The 17,486-nt window shown below is 41.1% G+C and overlaps 3 protein-coding genes across 4 annotated transcripts; 2 read left to right on the forward strand and 1 right to left on the reverse strand.

The window, feature by feature from the left end:
* Window positions 1-512: 512 nt before the first annotated feature.
* LOC122819916 (nuclear factor 7, brain-like) lies at window positions 513-10,303 on the forward strand. Of its 2 annotated transcripts, XM_044096977.1 has the most exons (8): window positions 514-748; window positions 2,035-2,626; window positions 3,186-3,281; window positions 3,507-3,740; window positions 3,987-4,137; window positions 8,161-8,187; window positions 8,631-8,806; window positions 8,887-10,303. In XM_044096977.1, exons 2-8 carry the CDS (start codon window positions 2,057-2,059, stop codon window positions 9,256-9,258), a joined length of 1,626 nt encoding a protein of 541 aa, XP_043952912.1. In that variant the 5' UTR covers window positions 514-748; window positions 2,035-2,056; the 3' UTR covers window positions 9,259-10,303. The 2 variants fall into 2 exon arrangements, with proteins under 2 accessions (XP_043952911.1, XP_043952912.1); XM_044096976.1 differs by having other exon boundaries at window positions 513-748; window positions 3,186-3,740.
* LOC122819918 (cingulin-like protein 1) lies at window positions 3,595-7,601 on the reverse strand. Its single transcript, XM_044096978.1, has 2 exons — window positions 5,934-7,601; window positions 3,595-3,674 (listed from the first exon to the last, which is right to left on the reverse strand). The coding sequence occupies exons 1-2, from the start codon at window positions 7,310-7,312 to the stop codon at window positions 3,656-3,658; spliced, it is 1,398 nt and encodes a 465-aa protein (XP_043952913.1). The 5' UTR covers window positions 7,313-7,601; the 3' UTR covers window positions 3,595-3,655.
* Window positions 10,304-11,257: 954 nt separating the features above from the next.
* On the forward strand, window positions 11,258-17,143 carry vbp1 (von Hippel-Lindau binding protein 1). Its single transcript, XM_044096979.1, has 6 exons — window positions 11,258-11,415; window positions 12,920-13,044; window positions 13,930-13,996; window positions 14,961-15,059; window positions 15,168-15,306; window positions 16,281-17,143. Exons 1-6 carry the CDS (start codon window positions 11,335-11,337, stop codon window positions 16,355-16,357), a joined length of 588 nt encoding a protein of 195 aa, XP_043952914.1. The 5' UTR covers window positions 11,258-11,334; the 3' UTR covers window positions 16,358-17,143.
* The last annotated feature ends 343 nt before the right edge of the window (window positions 17,144-17,486 follow it).

A 17,486-nucleotide genomic window follows, 5' to 3' on the forward strand; every position in this document is an offset into this window, starting at 1 on the left:
AGCTAAAATTCCCAGAAATCTCTGACTGCAATATTCCAAATTGTGAAAAAGACACTGCATTTTTCAACATCCCACATACAGTGTGTGTGCGTGTGTGTGTGTGAAAGCTTCCGACTTGTTGACATGGCTCTTATATGAACCTGAACGTGTCCATTATGTATCTAGGTGAGCCTCTGGAGCAGGGATGTCCAAAGTTGGTCCTGCAGGGCCAGCATCCTGCATGTTTCAGTTCTCTCCCTGGTTTAACGCACCTGGATACAATGACGGCTTGTTAGAAGGCCTAAGGAGAACACTGACATGCTCAGAAGGTTGTTACTACCACCAGGGAGAGAACTAAAACGTACCGGCCCTCGAGGACCCACTTTGGGAACCCCTGCTCTGGAGCCTTCCTCATACCTGTGTGCTGTCCAGAGCGGGTACTTCAGGTGTGTTCCAAGTGGAAAATGTTAACCATTGACCAGGCCACCACACCCAGGAGACAAACAACCTCTGTCCCTGTGTGAGAGCTACTCTTAACTACTACTATCATTACATAAATACAGACGTGCTCATAAAGGGTTGCCGAACACAAGCCAGCTATTTAATGTTGCTACGGTAACTAATTGTTGGTTGAGCTGTGAATTGTGATTTTAAGATTAGGCAGTTCCAGCGAGTCAGGAGGGTTGGTTTATGAGTAACTGTGCTCCATGTGTCAAAGGAATCACCTGCCTTGCTGTCAGAGACGACAAGACTGCTTCAGCTGAGAAGGGTGAGTACAGATCATCTGCTGATTTAACCTAAAAGTTCAGAGTGTGTTTAGAAATGTGAAGCAGTACGGCTGGGTTAATGGGCGAGAGACTGTTCCAGACGTAATGGGGCCTTCTCTTCAGCACTTCTGGCTTTTTTCTGGTCCATCGCGGAGAAGCTAGAGCTGGCCCAAATGGCAAAAACTTCCATCTGTCTAACTTTGGTCATGGGATATGGATCATGATCAAAAAGAGCAATAGGGAGGATGAGGAGGTACAGTTGTCCCTCCGCATCAAAAGGGGAGAGGAGCATGTTGGGCTCTTTGACACCTAAAGAAAGGTGTCAAAGAGCCCAACATGGTTATGCCCCACTGGTAGGACAAGGCAGACCCACTATAAATCTCTTCTGGAGATGTTTGGATCCTTCAGAAAGAGCTGACACTTGTCAATGGAGAGGTGTCTCCTAGACATGCTGGGACTCTGACCTGATCTCAGATGGATGGGTGGATACATAACCTACAGATTGACAGAATGAGTAGAAATTAAACAGAATCATTACTCCCACCACAGTGATGATCCATTCACAAAGAACTGTCAAAGAGAAACGCTGGTAAACATTGAAAGGGAAACGCTACACAGCCAATCTTTCAAAGTGTCACTTTTCAAATGTGAAACTTTTTAAAGATTAAGAGTCCACTTTTGGTTTAAGCATGTAGACCAACAGTGAACCCTGGTGGTGACAGCATCATAAATTGTGTCTCTCTGCCTCCATTAGAGTTAGAAGGTTCTTGACCTCTCTGAAAACCTTAATATTGCCACTGACGTCACTAGAGCCCTTCTGTACTTGGCAATGGGCTGAAACTTGTCCGAAACCACAAGTTTACGATGGACAGATTGAGGTTTTTGCTAGAACATTACTGAGCTTCTCATAGATCGGTGGTTCTAGTTCACATTCCCCAGCAAAAACAATAAAGCCAGTCTGTTAGAACTTTTTGTATGATCTAAGAGTAGAGATTATTCATTGGGTTCTTTATGTGGATGTACTGGTGTAATGTCAGGGTTTTTATTATGTGACTATAGCCTCAGTAAAGGCTGGGTGTGCCTGGTAGATGATCCATAATAACCCACATCCCAAGGACACTCATTATTGTTGACTGTGTGAAAACCTGAACGAGAGGAAAGACATATGTACCTTTGGCATATTTACATATTCAACTAAAGCTAACCATTGGTCAATGATATGTTTTTTTAACTGCTGCCTCTTCCATCTTTTTTTTTTTAACAAACTGTCTTATTTCTTGTCCAACAGATAAAGAGACACATAAGCTAAAATGCTCCCAGAGAAACAGCTCCAGTGCAGCATCTGTCAGCAGGTGTTAGCTGACCCAGTGACCACTCCCTGTGGGCACAACTTCTGCCTGGTCTGCATCGGGCAGCTGTGGGACAGCAGTGACGTCTGCCAGTGCCCCGCCTGTAACAAGACCTTCGCCTCCAGGCCTGAAATAAGCATCAACACGGCCTTCAAAGAGCTGGCAGACGCTTTGAGGCAAATGATCGTCTGCTCCTCAGCCTCACCCCTGTCTGCCGCCAAACCGGGCGAGGTCGTGTGTGACGTGTGCGCCGCCTCCTCCCTGCAGGTGAGGGCCCACAAGTCGTGCCTGGTGTGTCTGACGTCGTACTGCGAGGCCCACCTGGAGCCGCACCGGACCGCGGCCACCCTGAAGCTGCACAAGCTGATGGAGCCGGTGACGAACCTGCAGGACAGGCTGTGCAAGAAGCACGAGCGGCTGCTGGAGATTTTCTGCAGGACGGAGCAGATGTGCGTCTGCCAGTTCTGCACCGAGACGGAGCACAAAGACCACCGGGCGGTGACGATGGAGGACGAGAGCAAGGAGAGGAAGGTAACGGGAGATGGGGACCATCGTAAGCTGAACTTTGAAGGCCAGAAATGATGGGATCGTGATGTAATGTTCTTACATGTGTTATACTTGAAATCACCCAAACTGAACATAGCACATCAAGTAGTCTATCAGCACAATGTGAGCTAAAAATTCAGCTCTATCATGTTAAAGAAAGCTGTGCCATTATTTGTGGTCTGATTAATGTGGGGCGATGGTGGCAGGAGTTCATCCTTTTATTGGTAGGTTGCCGGTTCGACTCCTCATTCCATATGTCTCCGTCATTATGTGTCCTTAGGCAAGAGACTTACCTGCTGGTGATGGACAGAGGCCAGCTGTGGCCACTGTCCATCATCAGCATGTGAATGTGTGTGTGTGTGGGTGTGTGCGTGAATGACTGAATGTCCTGTGAAGCGCTTTGGGTCTTCTAGACTTGATAAAGCTCTGTTCAAGTACCGTCTGTTTACCGCTTACCATCAGTTTGTAACTCGGTGATACACAGAGTGCCGACCCAGCCCATCTTTTAAATAAATAAACAAATAAATATGTTATTTCCATTTAGGTTCACATGAAGCAAACGCAGGCAGATTTTCAGCAGATGATCCAGGAGCGGCAAAAGAAGATTGAGGAGATAAAAACCTGTCTGAAGCTGAGCACAGTAAGTGACGATGGAGAGAGTAAACCTCAACCTCCAACTGAAAGTAAGTGTTGTGTTAAACAAAACCCTGCTCTAAACACACATTACATTGCATCTTGGTGTTTTCCTGTAGTAGAAATTATATTTATTTCATCACTGGAAGCTTGTCCCAGGTGTACCAAAATCAAAACTTATATCTCACTCCATTTCTTTAAATCAAGTGCTAACATGTTTGGTGCTTTCCAGTTGAGCGCTGAGAAGGAGAAGAAGGCGAGCGACAGTCTCTTCACGTCGCTGATCAACTCGACGAAGGAGAGACGAGCCGAAGCTGATGCAGAAATCGAGGAAAGGCAGAGAGCAGAAGAGAAGAGGGCAGAGGAGCTCATCGGCGAACTTCAGCAGGAAATCGCTGAGCTGCAGAGGAGAAACACCGAACTAAACCAGCTGGAAAACACCGACGACCACCTGCACCTCCTGCAGGTCAGCATCAACCTCAGATTGTGATGATGGGAAGCAGATTTTTAGAAACTGGATATATATGTGTGTGTGTGTGTGTGTGTGTGTGTATGTATATATATGTATGTATATATAAAATGTGCTGGCTAATGTGATCGTCGTCTGAAGCAGGTTTGCTACTGTAGAAACAGTCAGGAGGAAAGCACAGCATTTTGGCGATCATTTTTCATTAATGTACAAACTCTATTCATTTTTTTTTATCCTGGTCAGAGACTGCCCTCGCTTGTGTCACCTCCACCTACCAACAGGGAGTGGACAGAAACAAGGATCTACCCTGAACTCTGCGTTGGGACGGTGAGGAGAGCGCTTTCCAGACTGCATAACACTGTGAGGAAAGACCTGGATGTCTTGAAGAAAGAAGGTAAACGACACGGAAAAGAGTTTAAACGTCATTTAGGATGAAATCACATCTGTAGATCCAACCATTTTCTATCATGTATTCATGGTAGCAAACTTTCCTTTGATTCTTTGTTCTATGTTTATAGTACTGCCTAAGGTCAGCATGACAGTATGACCTAAAACCAGGCAGCCATGTTGGCTGAATAATACTGCTCATATAGATGCCAGATGTATGTCTCATTTATGGGTTAAATTCTCATAACTGTGTCTAGCCAATGGAAACAGACATGTGTGGCAACTCTCATCTTGAGAAGTCATAGCACTTGTTGTTGTATCAGCCTTTTCTGTCCTGCAAGAGGTTTTAATGATTTAACTTCATGCCGACCTGCTTCCACCTGAATCCCATAGTGAATACTCAATATTTCTGCCCCAAAAATAAGACTATTGTGCACTAAGCTGTGGCTACTTCCTTGTTACAGGAGGCTATATCCATTCTGAAGCCAGCTACCAATATGATTAATGATTGGCTGACACCAGTAACTGAACAGCCAGTACTTGCAAATGAGAATTAGGCTAGTTACTTGTGTTAACCTTTGGCCTCTCCAAAGATTGCATTCTTCCTTTGTTGATAATCTCATGAGTAGGCTAGCATTAGCATAGGATTCAGTGGCATTAGCTTCGGATAAGTTGGCAGCTAGCATACCCGGTCCCCCGCGACTCGTGCTTTCTTTTGTAAAAGAAAATATATCGAGAAGAAAATTGGTTGGATTAGACGCATTGATGTGTTCTTTTGACAGTTTACGCAAAAGATTAAAAATGCTTGTATTATACAGAACTGAAGTTGGTTTCTGATGGGCCAGATGAATAAAAGGGCAATTCCATCTAGTTTGTTGCGACTTTAAATATTTTTAATTAGCTAAAGTTTAAAAACTTCAATCCACAAACAAATACAGGGTTGGCGGTTTGCTCTGAAACACAAGCTTCAGATTATTTAGGCTCTTTAGGCTCTTTAGGCTCTCGCCTTGTTAGATGTAATCATGAGACATTGGTGCTATTTGCCCATAGCTGGGACCGTGGTTGACAGGTCCACACACACTGTGCACCTCATCTCTGGGGGCCCACTGTTGCTCCGAGACCCCTTGCAGTTTGGCCTGGGACTGTTAATGTACCCAGTTTCCGTGTGTGGCCACGAGGAGGCACTGCAGAGGTCTTTGGCGTGGAGAGGCTATAAACTGGCAGGAGGGGAATCACACACACACCCTGCTCCTCTTTTCAGCCCATATCAAGGGGACAAGCCAGTTGCAGTAGCTGGACGCAGAAAGTTGCAATAAAGCAACTTTGTACAATTCCAGGAAGAATCTCTAAGCTACTGCAAGAGACGCTTCACACTCACCTGGTGTACACTCACATGTACACTAACACACACATATATGATTAGTTTGTTTTTAATTGGGAGGAGTGGGGTGTTTATTTGTTGTTTGGAATTTGTTGCAATGTTTCTTGTTTGCCTTTTTGGTTATTTATATGGTTATTTATATATATATATATATATATATATATATGTATATATATATATATATATATATATATATATATATATATATATATATATATATATATATATATATATATATAAATAAATAACTTATGTTTTTGGGAATATGTAGGAAACCGGAGCACCCGGAGAAAACTGACACTAACCGAGGAACAACAAAATCTCACAGAAAGACTGCTAGGTACTTTAGTAGTATCCCAGCACTTCTTCCATTTTTGTAGTTTCCTCAGACTCAAAGTGTGCCATCTCTCTTTTTTTCCCACCTGAAGCTTTTGGTTGAGGGGTCTGTTGCCTCCATGGGTTCAGGATCTGGCCTTTCCCTTTCCTCTGACAGAGTTTCCTCACAGAGGTCTGTCACTTCCAGGGGTTTAAAATCAAGAATACCCGCATCTCTCAGAATCCCCTCTATTAAGTCACTTAGCTCCTCAGGAGAAGCATCAGGTACCTCAAAATCTTCTGATAGGGTTTCCTCTAACAGAAGGTCAGAGATGTTATTTACAGGGGTCGTGTCTTTCTCATTTGGGTCTGGACATTTTGCCACTTTCCTTCTCCGAGGTCCTAGTTCCTCTCTGTCTCTCATCGCCGTTTTCAGATTTTCCAGCTCCGTTTGGTAGCTTAGCTCCCGGGTGGAATACATTTGCTGGAAAGCAGAAAGTTGTTTTTGAAGATTGTCCTTCTCAGCTCCAAGGTCATTGATAATCTTTAGGGCCCTCATTGAATTCTGTGACAGAGCTTTTATTTCTTTATCTACGCCCTGCTTAAATATTTGTGCTTGCTCTCTTAGAGCAGAGACGTCCCTTTCATATGCAGCCTTAAGTTGCTGGTAAGAAACTTTAATCTGCTCCAGTTCACTTTGGAGACGTTTTCTTGCCTCTTCGGATTCCTGTTGCAGGAATGTGAACTCTTGTGCCATTCTCTGATTCAGACTGTCCTTTTCTGCTCTGAGTTCCTCAGTGAGCTCAAGGTCATTATTTGGTGTTTTCAAATGACCTTCTTTCTCATGCTGATAAGCGTCGGCGTTCTGTCTTGGTGCAGAAAGATCTGTAACGTTTTCAAAGAGCTCTTGGTCCTGCCTGAGTTTCTCTTCGTAAAACATCTCTGTGTCGACCTGCAGCTTCCCCTTATGAATATGGGCTTCATATTTTGACCGAAGCTCCTCGTAGCGAGTCTTCACTTGGTCCAGCTCTTCTTGGAGGGTGTCGCATCTTTCTTTTCCTGCCTGGATATGTGACATAAATTCTTCCTCGTTGACCATAAGAGCAATCTTCAGTTGCTCAAACTCCTGCTTCAGCAGCTTCTTCTTCTTGTGTCTTATTTCGCTGTGCACCATGGAAGCGACAGCAGCAGGGCGGAGAGTCTCTGGATCGGTAAACTTTTCTACCGCCAGTAGTTCTCTCTTCATCTCTTTGCCCTTCCTGATGAAAATCTCTTTGAGATTTCTCTGCTTCTGCAACTCAGATTTTGTGCTGTCCAGTTCTCTTTGCAAGGAAGCTACCTTTTGTTGCTCCTCCAACCGTCTCGCTCTCTCCGTTTCCAAGAGAGACCGAAGTCTCTGGACCTCCAACCAGCCTTGGTGATTTGGTGCAGCTCCCCAACGCCTTCTTATCGCACTGTTGACGTAAAGTGGCCTTTGACTGGACATGCCGGACAAAACGACCTCTATTCAAACTCGGTCTTGATCAACGTTCAACTTTAAAAGCGCTTTGCGTACGTCCGAACTCGTCAGTGGTGTAGCAAGCAATGACCAGAAGTAACAAACCTTCGTTTGTTACATGTAAAGAACAGTGACGATGACATCACAAACGACTGTCGTCATCATGACATCATAGAATTTGATGAAGGAGTGAGGATTGTTGAGGTGTGAGAACTCTACCACACTCTTTAACCAACAGGCCCCGCCTCCAAACCTCCGCCTTACCCTTTTAAGAGATGTTGGCCTTTTATTTTTACATATATATATATATATATATATATATATATATATATATATATATTTCATTTAACATTTAAATTTTCTAATTTAATAAACCCTGATTACTTCTGTTAGATTCATGTCTTTCTTTTTTTATTATTCCAAACAGAGTAGACAAGTTCTGCCTCAGGAAAACAGGATTTCATGGATTACTAATAAAGAGCTCCTTTTACACTCTGATTACCTGAAAAAGTTGAATAATTGTTTAATTTCTTGATTTATTTGTATTTCAATTGGGATTGTCAGGTTGATAATGATTTATTTAAGGCTTTCTTTATATATATTTTTATAAGGAGTGCCAGTAAGTGATCTTGGTTATTATCATACCAAAAGCAAAAAAAAAAAAAAAAAAAATTTTCTCATGTTTCTCTAAAAAGTTGTTAAACTTTGTAATGGCAAAAAAAAATTATTACATTGCTACATTTCAATCTTTTCGATGTCCACAAACATTTTAATTGTCTTCTTCTGATTAAAAAAAGTATTTAATAAAGTTTTTTTTTATTTCTCTTTTTTCACAGAGATGAGGAGGATGCAAAAATATGCAGGTATGAACACAATTTACACTTGCATTAAACGTTTTACTTTGCCCTTTCAATTATATATTAAAAGACTCTTTTTCTATTAATCTTATTAACTTGCCTTTTCTTCCTCATATCCTACTATATTGCTGTGTCTCTTGCTCTTTGCTAGAAATGACCCATTGTTCTTTTTTTTTCTTGAAAGCCTCCAATTAAATGTTTTAAGTTACTTCTTGCCTCTGAGCTTGTTTTTACCTGATTTTATACACCAGGTGAACAACAGATTAGAACAGCAGAACATGCGTTGGGATTTTAAATAGCAGTCGCTCTCATAGGTTTTTCCATAGAGTCAGATTCCTTCAGGTAACCTGAGACACTGATGACTGTGATGATAAACGTTGGGTGTACTGATCGTAGTCTGGAAGGAGGTGGTGCTTGGAGACGATAAGTTTTGACCGGTGTGTCCACAGTGGATGTGGTGTTGGACCCAGACACGGCCCATCCGAACATCGTCCTGTCCTCTGACGGAAAGCAGGCGGGCCGAGGCGAGCTGCTACACCTCGTTCCCGACATTCCCCAACGCTTTGACCCGGTTATCTGCGTTCTGAGCAAGAAAGGCTTCCGGTCTGGGAGGTTCTACTTTCAGGTAGGTCGGTTCGATCAACCCAAAGAGACGCCAGGCCCGTGTTGACGCACCAGTGCTCAAAAACGTGTTCTGCTAACTAGGTTGCAGTTGGAAATAAGACCTTCTGGGACCTGGGTGTTGTCAAAGAGTCCGTCAACAGGAAGGGCATGATCACCTCCACCCCGGACAACGGCTACTGGACGGTGCGTTTAAGGAACGCCAGTGAGTACCGGGCCCTGGACTCCCCCTCCGTCCTGCTTCAACTCCAGAAGAGTCCCAAGACCATCGGAGTGTTCACAGATTACGAAGAAAGGATGGTTTCGTTCTTTGACGTGGATGACAGATCGCACATCTACACCTTCACCGGCTGTTTGTTCTCGGAGAGGATTTTCCCTTTCTTCAGCCCAGGGGTTTTTGACCACGGGAAAAATACAGAGCCGCTGATTATCACAGCTGTCAGTCAGGAAACTTGAAAAGAAACCTTTAATTGAGTTAGGTAGCATGTTTTGTACACAACATAGCAGTTTTCTTTCCTCTATTCTATTTAATATAGGTTGTTTATAGAATACGAAGATGTTCATTTTGGATCAAATGTGAAGCAAAACCAATCTGGTTTAAGTTAGATTAGTTCAACAGAAACCTGAACAATCTCGGGTTGGCTTGACATTTCCGCTTTCAAACTGCAAAGTTTATGCTGACGCATGCACTAACAAACAAAACTGAGTTAAAAACAAGATTATTACTGGAATGACATTGATGTCTTCATCAATATCCTCTGTCAGTCCTCCCTGCGGATGCAAACAGCGACCAGTAGAGATGACAATTAATCAACGACTTAGTAAAACGATGAATGACATGAACTAATAATGCTGATATCCTTGGTAAATGTTGAGAATTTATTTTTACAACATCAACATTGAGCCTTGAATGTGCTGAAACAAGTTCTACGTTTAAGTACGCCTGGTGCTTCAAGGGGCACGCCGCCTTTTTTACCTATTTTACTGGTCACCACCAGTAAAATAGGTAAAAATGTATCTTTTATGATGTTTTTATGATTCTGTTTGGGAGAAATAGACGTGTGCCATGTCACGCACTCCCCTGGGAAACAGGAAGTCAGGGATTACGACTCCAACGTTATGAGATAATTTTATCCACTCAAGAGTGTATAAACATAAGACGTTTTAGTTGCATTTCCTTTTCAATAATTGTCTGGGGTACCAATAACTGTGGCATCACTGATCACTCTACAAGAAACCCGAATTCAAAATACAAATCATCTTGTAAGTTTTCTGTATTGTGTCCATTTTGTAGGCGCTTGTTTTCTAAATAAAGTGTGAAGTTGACTATTTCACACATGTGGAGAACTAGACTGGATATGGAAGACATTAGACCTACATCACATGGAGTATTTTAGCATTTTTATAAAGGTTGATGAACAGCATGTGACTCTACAGTGTTCCATAGATGATGTGAATTTCCTGAATCAATATTGGATGGGAAATTGTAATAATTTTTGTAATAAAGTGCTTCTAAAACAAGAGTGGTTTGCAGTTGTGTTTGATTTATCTGGTACAGGTTATTTCTTATTTGTTTCAACTTTCTGATGGAATAATCATTTCTGTCAATTAAAACACCTCTACTTTATGGATAAAATGAACGATTACTTTGTTTTTGTAATTGCTCATTTTGTAATTACTACAAAATGAGTATTTACTGTGGGGGGTTTTTTCTTAAGACAGACTTAACAACCTTTTTGCATGTACGAAACTCGTAATTTCTCAGGTTCAGTAGAACATTTGTGTTAAAATATTTTATGTACAGTTTTATAATATTTTTTAGCTAATTTAGAAGATAACGTACACATTTTATGAACTCACTTTCAGACATTTGATCAGTAGCGGTCCCAGAAAATGCAGGAGAACAACTGCAACAGCGCCACCTTGTGGACAGAAGAAGAAACTTCTTGAAGATGTTATATGGGAAGAGCGGAATTTGTCTTCAATCCTTTCTTTCACTTTCCACTCTATCACAGTGGTGATCAATTCCCGGCATGATGCATTATTGTAAAGGTACAAAAATGCAATAACATCCTGTTGCAACTTTAATTTAGTCATTATTTTTGCAATTTTTATAGCCATTTTTTTAATAATTATGTGAGAAATAAATAGACGCAGATACTACTTGCTGTATCTTGTCTGTCAATTAATAAGTAATGTAAATAGTTATGACGTCCATCTAAGTTGATTTGTGTCGATTATAAAGAAATTAACTTTATTTCTAGAATAGTAATGCAAATTATGGGACCACCAGAACTTATAATACCAAGTATATTTAGTTAGCAATTACGACGGAGCAAATTAAACATTTATTAATGTTGTAGCCAATATGGCGCATTCTCTGTTAAAATAAATTTCCAAATAAATGTCAAGCTCCGGAAACATTCAATCTTTGGGTGCAGTTTCAATATGTGACCGCAAGAGGCAGTCGAGTCCCCTTGTCTTCAGGCGTCTTGTACGCAGGCGTGAGGGAGGAAGCAACTTCTCTTCAACATGGCGGCGACCATAGACAACAGCAATGCTGTACAGGCGACAAAGAAAAAGCACCTTGGGATCCCCGAAGCGGTGTTTGTGGTGCGTAAAGCCGAACTTCTTTCACTGCGCCGCCTGTGTGCAGTACAGTTTAATGTGTTTCTACCAGTCCCTGACGTACAGGGCGCGATATAGCGGCTCCGAACCTGTTAGCTAACTAGCAGCACTAGAGCTGACAGTGAGTTGATGATCCCGCTGTGTGTGCAGGATGGGCGGCTGCTTGCTTCCATCTATGGTCATTACTGTTTGAATGATGTGGGCTTTTTCTGTCTTCAGTCTCTCCTGAATTATTTTACGGGCTTTTGTGTTTTTCAGCCGGTCTCTGTAACTTAGTGTAGGTTTAATGTCAGTAACAGGCCTCAGTTTCCCACTTTGAGGTTTTGCATAAAGCATTAACTGATACACCTTAGCTTCTAATATAAATAATGATTGTGTCTGAAAGACTTCCGCATAATTAAATTAAGTGATACGCCTCTACATAATGGTTAGCTAAAGTTTTTTGTTTTTTTTATCTCTCTCAAAATTCACTTTGTCACAGTTGTTCAGCATGAAATGATATTGCACAAAAAACCCCGCTACGTTTTGCAATATATTGCAAGTTTTCAGATGGGGAACAGAGCTGGGGAGTTATAATTTGTTGTTGAAAGAATATGTTGACATTTTTTTTTTTTTGTTTAATTTGTAGAAATACATTTTACACACCACCTGAAGGATGTTGCTGCTTTTATCATGGCACCCCAATATTAGAAACATTATGACAGTTATTTTTAAGCATTGCAATAAATCAAAATTTTTTTGTCATGGCAAGAAACATCACAATCCTAATGATCTCGGGTCCATTATGTGTGCCAGTTGTTGGCACGAAAAGCAAGAATCAGAGTCTGTGGCATGCATCCTTAGAAAGTCCAAATTAAGGCCTTAAAGTGTCTTAAATTTATTTTAAAGTAGTAATTGGCCTTAACAACGTTAATAACAGGTCTTAAATTTTGTTCTGTCAAGACCATTTTCTCGTATATTCTACAGAGTTTATTCCCTCTGTCAGGCAAATGCAGGCGTCTTCATCCCGTTTTGTGACTTGGAAGTGGTTGAGGCTACCGCTAACTAGCTACTAGCATACACCCTACTTGCTAACAAGCAAGTTTTTTTTTTTTTGCCTTCATCTAAATTGTATCTCTGGTTACCTGGACAATGTAAATCTTTGCCACTGGCTCACTTCTGTTGCCAACCCACACGATGTTACATGCGTTCTGTTGGCACCATACGAAATATGTACTTTTCTTTTGAGCATTTCTGTCGTGACACAGGACTTAAATAGAATTCATAGTGGTTTTAAAAAACCTTAAATTAGACTCTGCAGAAACCTTTTAAAATATTCATTTTCACTACAAATTTAGCTGGAGTCTGCATGCTGAACAGCAGCACTTTGGTTTTGACCATTGTGAGAAGAAAACCCGTTGGCCTGCCCTCTGTAGGATATCCTACTGTTGTCCGTAAGAGGTCATCTGCTAACTCCAGTTCGCTCATCATCGGCCGCGTGTTTTCACAGGAGGACGTCGACTCGTTCATGAAGCAGCCCGGCAACGAGACGGCAGACTCGGCGCTCAGGAGGCTGGACGAACAGTACCAGAAATACAAATACATGGAACTCAACCTGTCTCAGAAGAAACTCCGGTAACATGAACCAAAAAAAAAAAAAAGTATTTAAACACCAGGGTTCACGCTGTTCACTCCTTGAAAATGTTCATGTGTTTTCAAGGGTTGGAAAGTGCTTGATTTTCTGTAAAACGTCCTTGAAAGTGCTTGATATCCAAACTGTGCAGCATTAAAGTTTCAATCCGACGTCTGATTAAAAGCTTAAATCTGAAAAGCGTCATCTACAGTTGAAACCAGATATTTAACAATAATATAAAGACACACACACACATTTTTATCTCGCTGTCTTAAGTTGAATCAGACCAAACGTCTCATGTTTTAGGTCAGTTAGAATTCCCAAAAATAATTTCTATTTGGTCGTTCCCAGAAAACTTAGCAAGGCCATTTTTTAGAGATTTTTTTTTTTTTGTAACTTTTGCAGAGAAACATTACAAAACATAAAATTTTGCTACATTTTAGTTTATTTTGTCCCTGCTCCAAAATGTAGAATAATATTTATAAATGATGTGTATTATTATTATATAATAGGGAATTGAAGCTGTTTTCTGTAGTACGTTTGTATTTTTATCTCTAATGTGTGGTGCTGGAAAAGTAATTAAAAAAAGAAAAACTTGCCATGAAAATGTTTGAAAAGTTCTTGAACTTCCCTGTGGGAATGTAAGAGAAACCCTGTAAATAAACAGTTTACTAAAGTTCACCGCACTAACACAGAATATGCAGCGTTTTATTTCTATAACTCCATCATTTGTCTCTTATTAATATGATCTCATGTCTTTGACGTTTTGTTTGAAGCCACACGGTTTCCTTTCATTTCTTAACCAGTTTCAGAAGTTTCCCAGAGACCTTGTAACCAAACAGTCGACGCTGTAATGTAACGGTTCCTCTTGTTCTCCGCTCACGTAGGTTGAAAAACCAGATCCCACAGATCACCCAGACGCTAGAAATCCTCCGACACATGCAGAAGAAAAAGGTGGGTGAATGTTTCTTCTGCTATTTTTTTCCCCCAGTTTAATCTGCTTAAAGAAACCTCAGTGTGTAATCTGCTGCTTTCTTCTTTTATAATTGTATTATTCATGTAAGAAGCATCAAGTAGAACAGGAGCGTTCCTGCTTGTTCTGGCTCCTACAGAGTCCGGAAAACTCTAGAATTTGATCACGTCCGGAAAAGATCGGAGTACGGGAAAAAAAAAATAGTTGCATCTCTAGACTTTGTTGGGTTATCTAATTTCTAAAAGTCGTATGCGTTTGTCTGTCCCTTTGTCCATCTGGACTCCTGTTTGTCCATCAGTCTTTGTCCTTCTGGCCGTCCGTCTAGTCCTTCATGTTGCTACATTTTCAGAGGGAACTTTTTGTGTTTCTGCTTTCACGGCCCAGAAGAGGCTCAAAGAATCACAAGAGAAACTAAAAAATAAAAATACAATTCTTGCTCCTTGGTGGGAATATTAGAGGCTACAGCTGCAACCGTCGCTTATTTTCACCGTAGGGCTGATTTGATGATTTGGTGATTATTTCTTTAGATCAAACGAGTATGAAATAGATGACTAAAGGTGTTAATGATTAATCAATAACAACGATTAATCATTAAATCCAGTGAACGATTAATCGAGCTAGTTTGCTGACAATTATCTCAACAATGAGTTCAACTCCTTCTCTGTTTCTATGCCTTTTTTTTCTGTCACCAATCTGTTTGTGAATGTTTAATGATCTTACCTGCTGTCCAGCTGATCACCAAAGACGTGGTTCAACATGAATGTGACAGAACAGCGGCAGTTTTTTCTTTTCTTGTTTTTATATTCTCTCTTTCTTATGCTCCACGTGTGTAATGTGATATAGCAGCAAAACTGTGTTTAAAAATACATACATCATCGACTCATCGTGCTTAATCCTCTATTGGAGGCCTGTTGAATTTAAGGGCCGCACCTTGTTTATCTTCAGGAAACCACAGAGCCCATGGAAACGCACTTCCTGCTGGCCGACAACGTTTACTGCAAGGCCTCCGTGCCGCCCACTGACAAAGTTTGCCTATGGTTAGGGGTGAGCACGGGCTTTCGGTTGGATTTGAATTACACCTTTGAAACTCCAATTAACTGGATCACCGGTTGTGTCTTATAACGATTTCTCCAACGCTCTTCTCCTCAAAAGGCCAACGTCATGTTGGAATACAACATCGACGAAGCCCAGGCTCTCCTAGAGAAGAACCTGTCCACGGCGTCTCGCAACCTGGAGACGCTGGAGGAAGACCTGGACTACCTGAGAGACCAGGGCACCACCACCGAAGTCAGTATCCTTTAAAAAAATAAAAAATAAAAAATCGTCTGTCATGACTGAGCTATACCAAGGTTGAGCCACTAGATGTCACTAGAAGCATTCTCTAATTGCTCAGTTTGTTGAAATGCAGGGGGAGGTTTAGTTCTGTACACGATGTGCAACATGTAGTATTTTTAAGCGTCTGAACAGTGTATCCAAAGAATGGAGAGCAGCACTACTTCAACATATCTTTACTCGAGTAAAGTACAAAGTAGCTTTCTAAGAAGTGACTCAAGTAAAAGTGAAAACGTATTTGGTAAAAAGTCAACTGACGTACTGAGAAACTGATCAAATTATCAGTCATTTCACATTTAAAAATCACACAATCAGACGGACTAAAATATAAAGTTAAGTTACAGTTTTGGTATTTTAAGGACCAAAATAACCATGATTTAAAAACGTCTAAAGTTTTAACAAAAAGCTGCAGTTTCTGTGTCTGGCGAGCTGTTGGTTAAAACATGTTTGTTCTTCATTCGGTGGGTAGAGGATCCAGGACGTTTACTGAAGAGTAGCGATACTTCATTATAACGTCGCTCAAGTAAAACCCAGCCTAGTACGAATACTCCTAAAAGTACATTTTCCCAAAAATGTTACGCAAGTAAATGTGACTGAGTAAAAGTAGCTAGTTAATGCACAACTCTGGGATTACCAAATTTCTGGGTTTACAGGGAAGAAGAATAACATGTATAGAGTCAAATGAACATTTCCCAGTAGGCAGATGTTTTTCCCTTTGGACTGGAAGTACAGACTCTGTGCACTAAATCTATATACGAATTGCATTTTTATTTTGTCTCGAAGTTAATTATTGTTTTGGTTTTTTTCATGGTTTTGATGATAATCTAGTTGTTAGGGTTGCACCTGAAACATGTTGTGAATTAATCACGGGGCTGCCTCTCAGTAACCCTCCACATTTTCTGGTGTTTCACCTTGACTTGTGGCTCCCTTCAGACATGGCGCGAGTCTACAACTGGGACGTAAAGAGGAGGAGCAAAGAAAACCTCCTGAAATCAGCAGCCAAGTCTTAATTAAACACACCAGTGTCTATGTTCCCCCGCTCCGCTAACTTCCTCCTTAGTCATTAAAAGAAAATTAAACCCCGAGCTGAATGTTGACCCCTCTCTGACCCCCCGGAGCTCGGCTCACGGAGGCCTCGTCCGAAACGTTACTGGAAGTGTGAAGCTGCTCAGGTGGAGCGTTTGTCATAGTTCAGTCTTTCCTCTTCGGCGTCTCCTCCGTCAAGCCCAGCCCAAACTTCCACCACTACTGTTTTCTGTTGATTTTTCTTTCTTTTTTTTTTTACTTTTTAAAGTATTTTTTCAAGTAAAAACTAACCGAAAAACAACGTCAACAAGGCAGTTTTGTATTCTTTTTATTGATTTAACTGTGTTCCGTTCTTCTTCTTTTAAAAAATGTTGTTTTTATTTATTTCTTCCGGCAGATCAGAAATGAGGGTTTACTCACACCATCCTGTCCTCCGTGGATTTTCCTCCTGTATCTTCCACTAAAAACTTTCTCTCTCTTAGCCAGCGTCGACACTTGCATCAACACACGGTTTCGGTTTCCTCCCATAGAGCCTGGCCAGTTCGGCTCTGGGATAAACTGGTTTTGCCTTGTAAACTTTGGTTCCCACTTCCTGAGACTTGCAGGGTTTCACAGAGATCAGCAGGATTCCTGCCGCAGTTCTCCGTCCTCTGACCTTCCTCTCCATATCTCCTCCTTTTCTGTTTTCCTCCTCTCCTTGCCACTGTTCTGTCTGTATTTATTTGTCTTCCACTGTATTCATTAAACAATGAATGAATCAAAAAGAAAAAGATCATTTAGGACGAGAGATGAGCCCTTGATTTGATGCTTTGTGTGTTATTTTTGAGGTAAGCAAATGTCACAAGAACAGCTACAAGAGGAAAGACTAGAAGAAGGAAACTTACTGGTGGTGACTGGCGTGTCAAAAGAAAACCATGAAGGAAGACGTCAGCAGTGACTTTAGAAAAGCAATTGTTGCTGCTCATTTTAAGGTGTTTTCCAGCACACTTCAACTAATAGCCTTTTGCTAACTTTGAAAACGTTTTGCGGGCTTTTCTTAAATTAATCTTTCCACAAACATTCTGAAGTACTAATTTACTTGTTTTATAAACTTTCAGTAGAATGAAGTTCAAC

The sequence above is a fragment of the Gambusia affinis genome, linkage group LG18, assembly GCF_019740435.1.
Source record: "Gambusia affinis linkage group LG18, SWU_Gaff_1.0, whole genome shotgun sequence".
In the NCBI taxonomy this organism is placed as follows: domain Eukaryota; kingdom Metazoa; phylum Chordata; class Actinopteri; order Cyprinodontiformes; family Poeciliidae; genus Gambusia; species Gambusia affinis.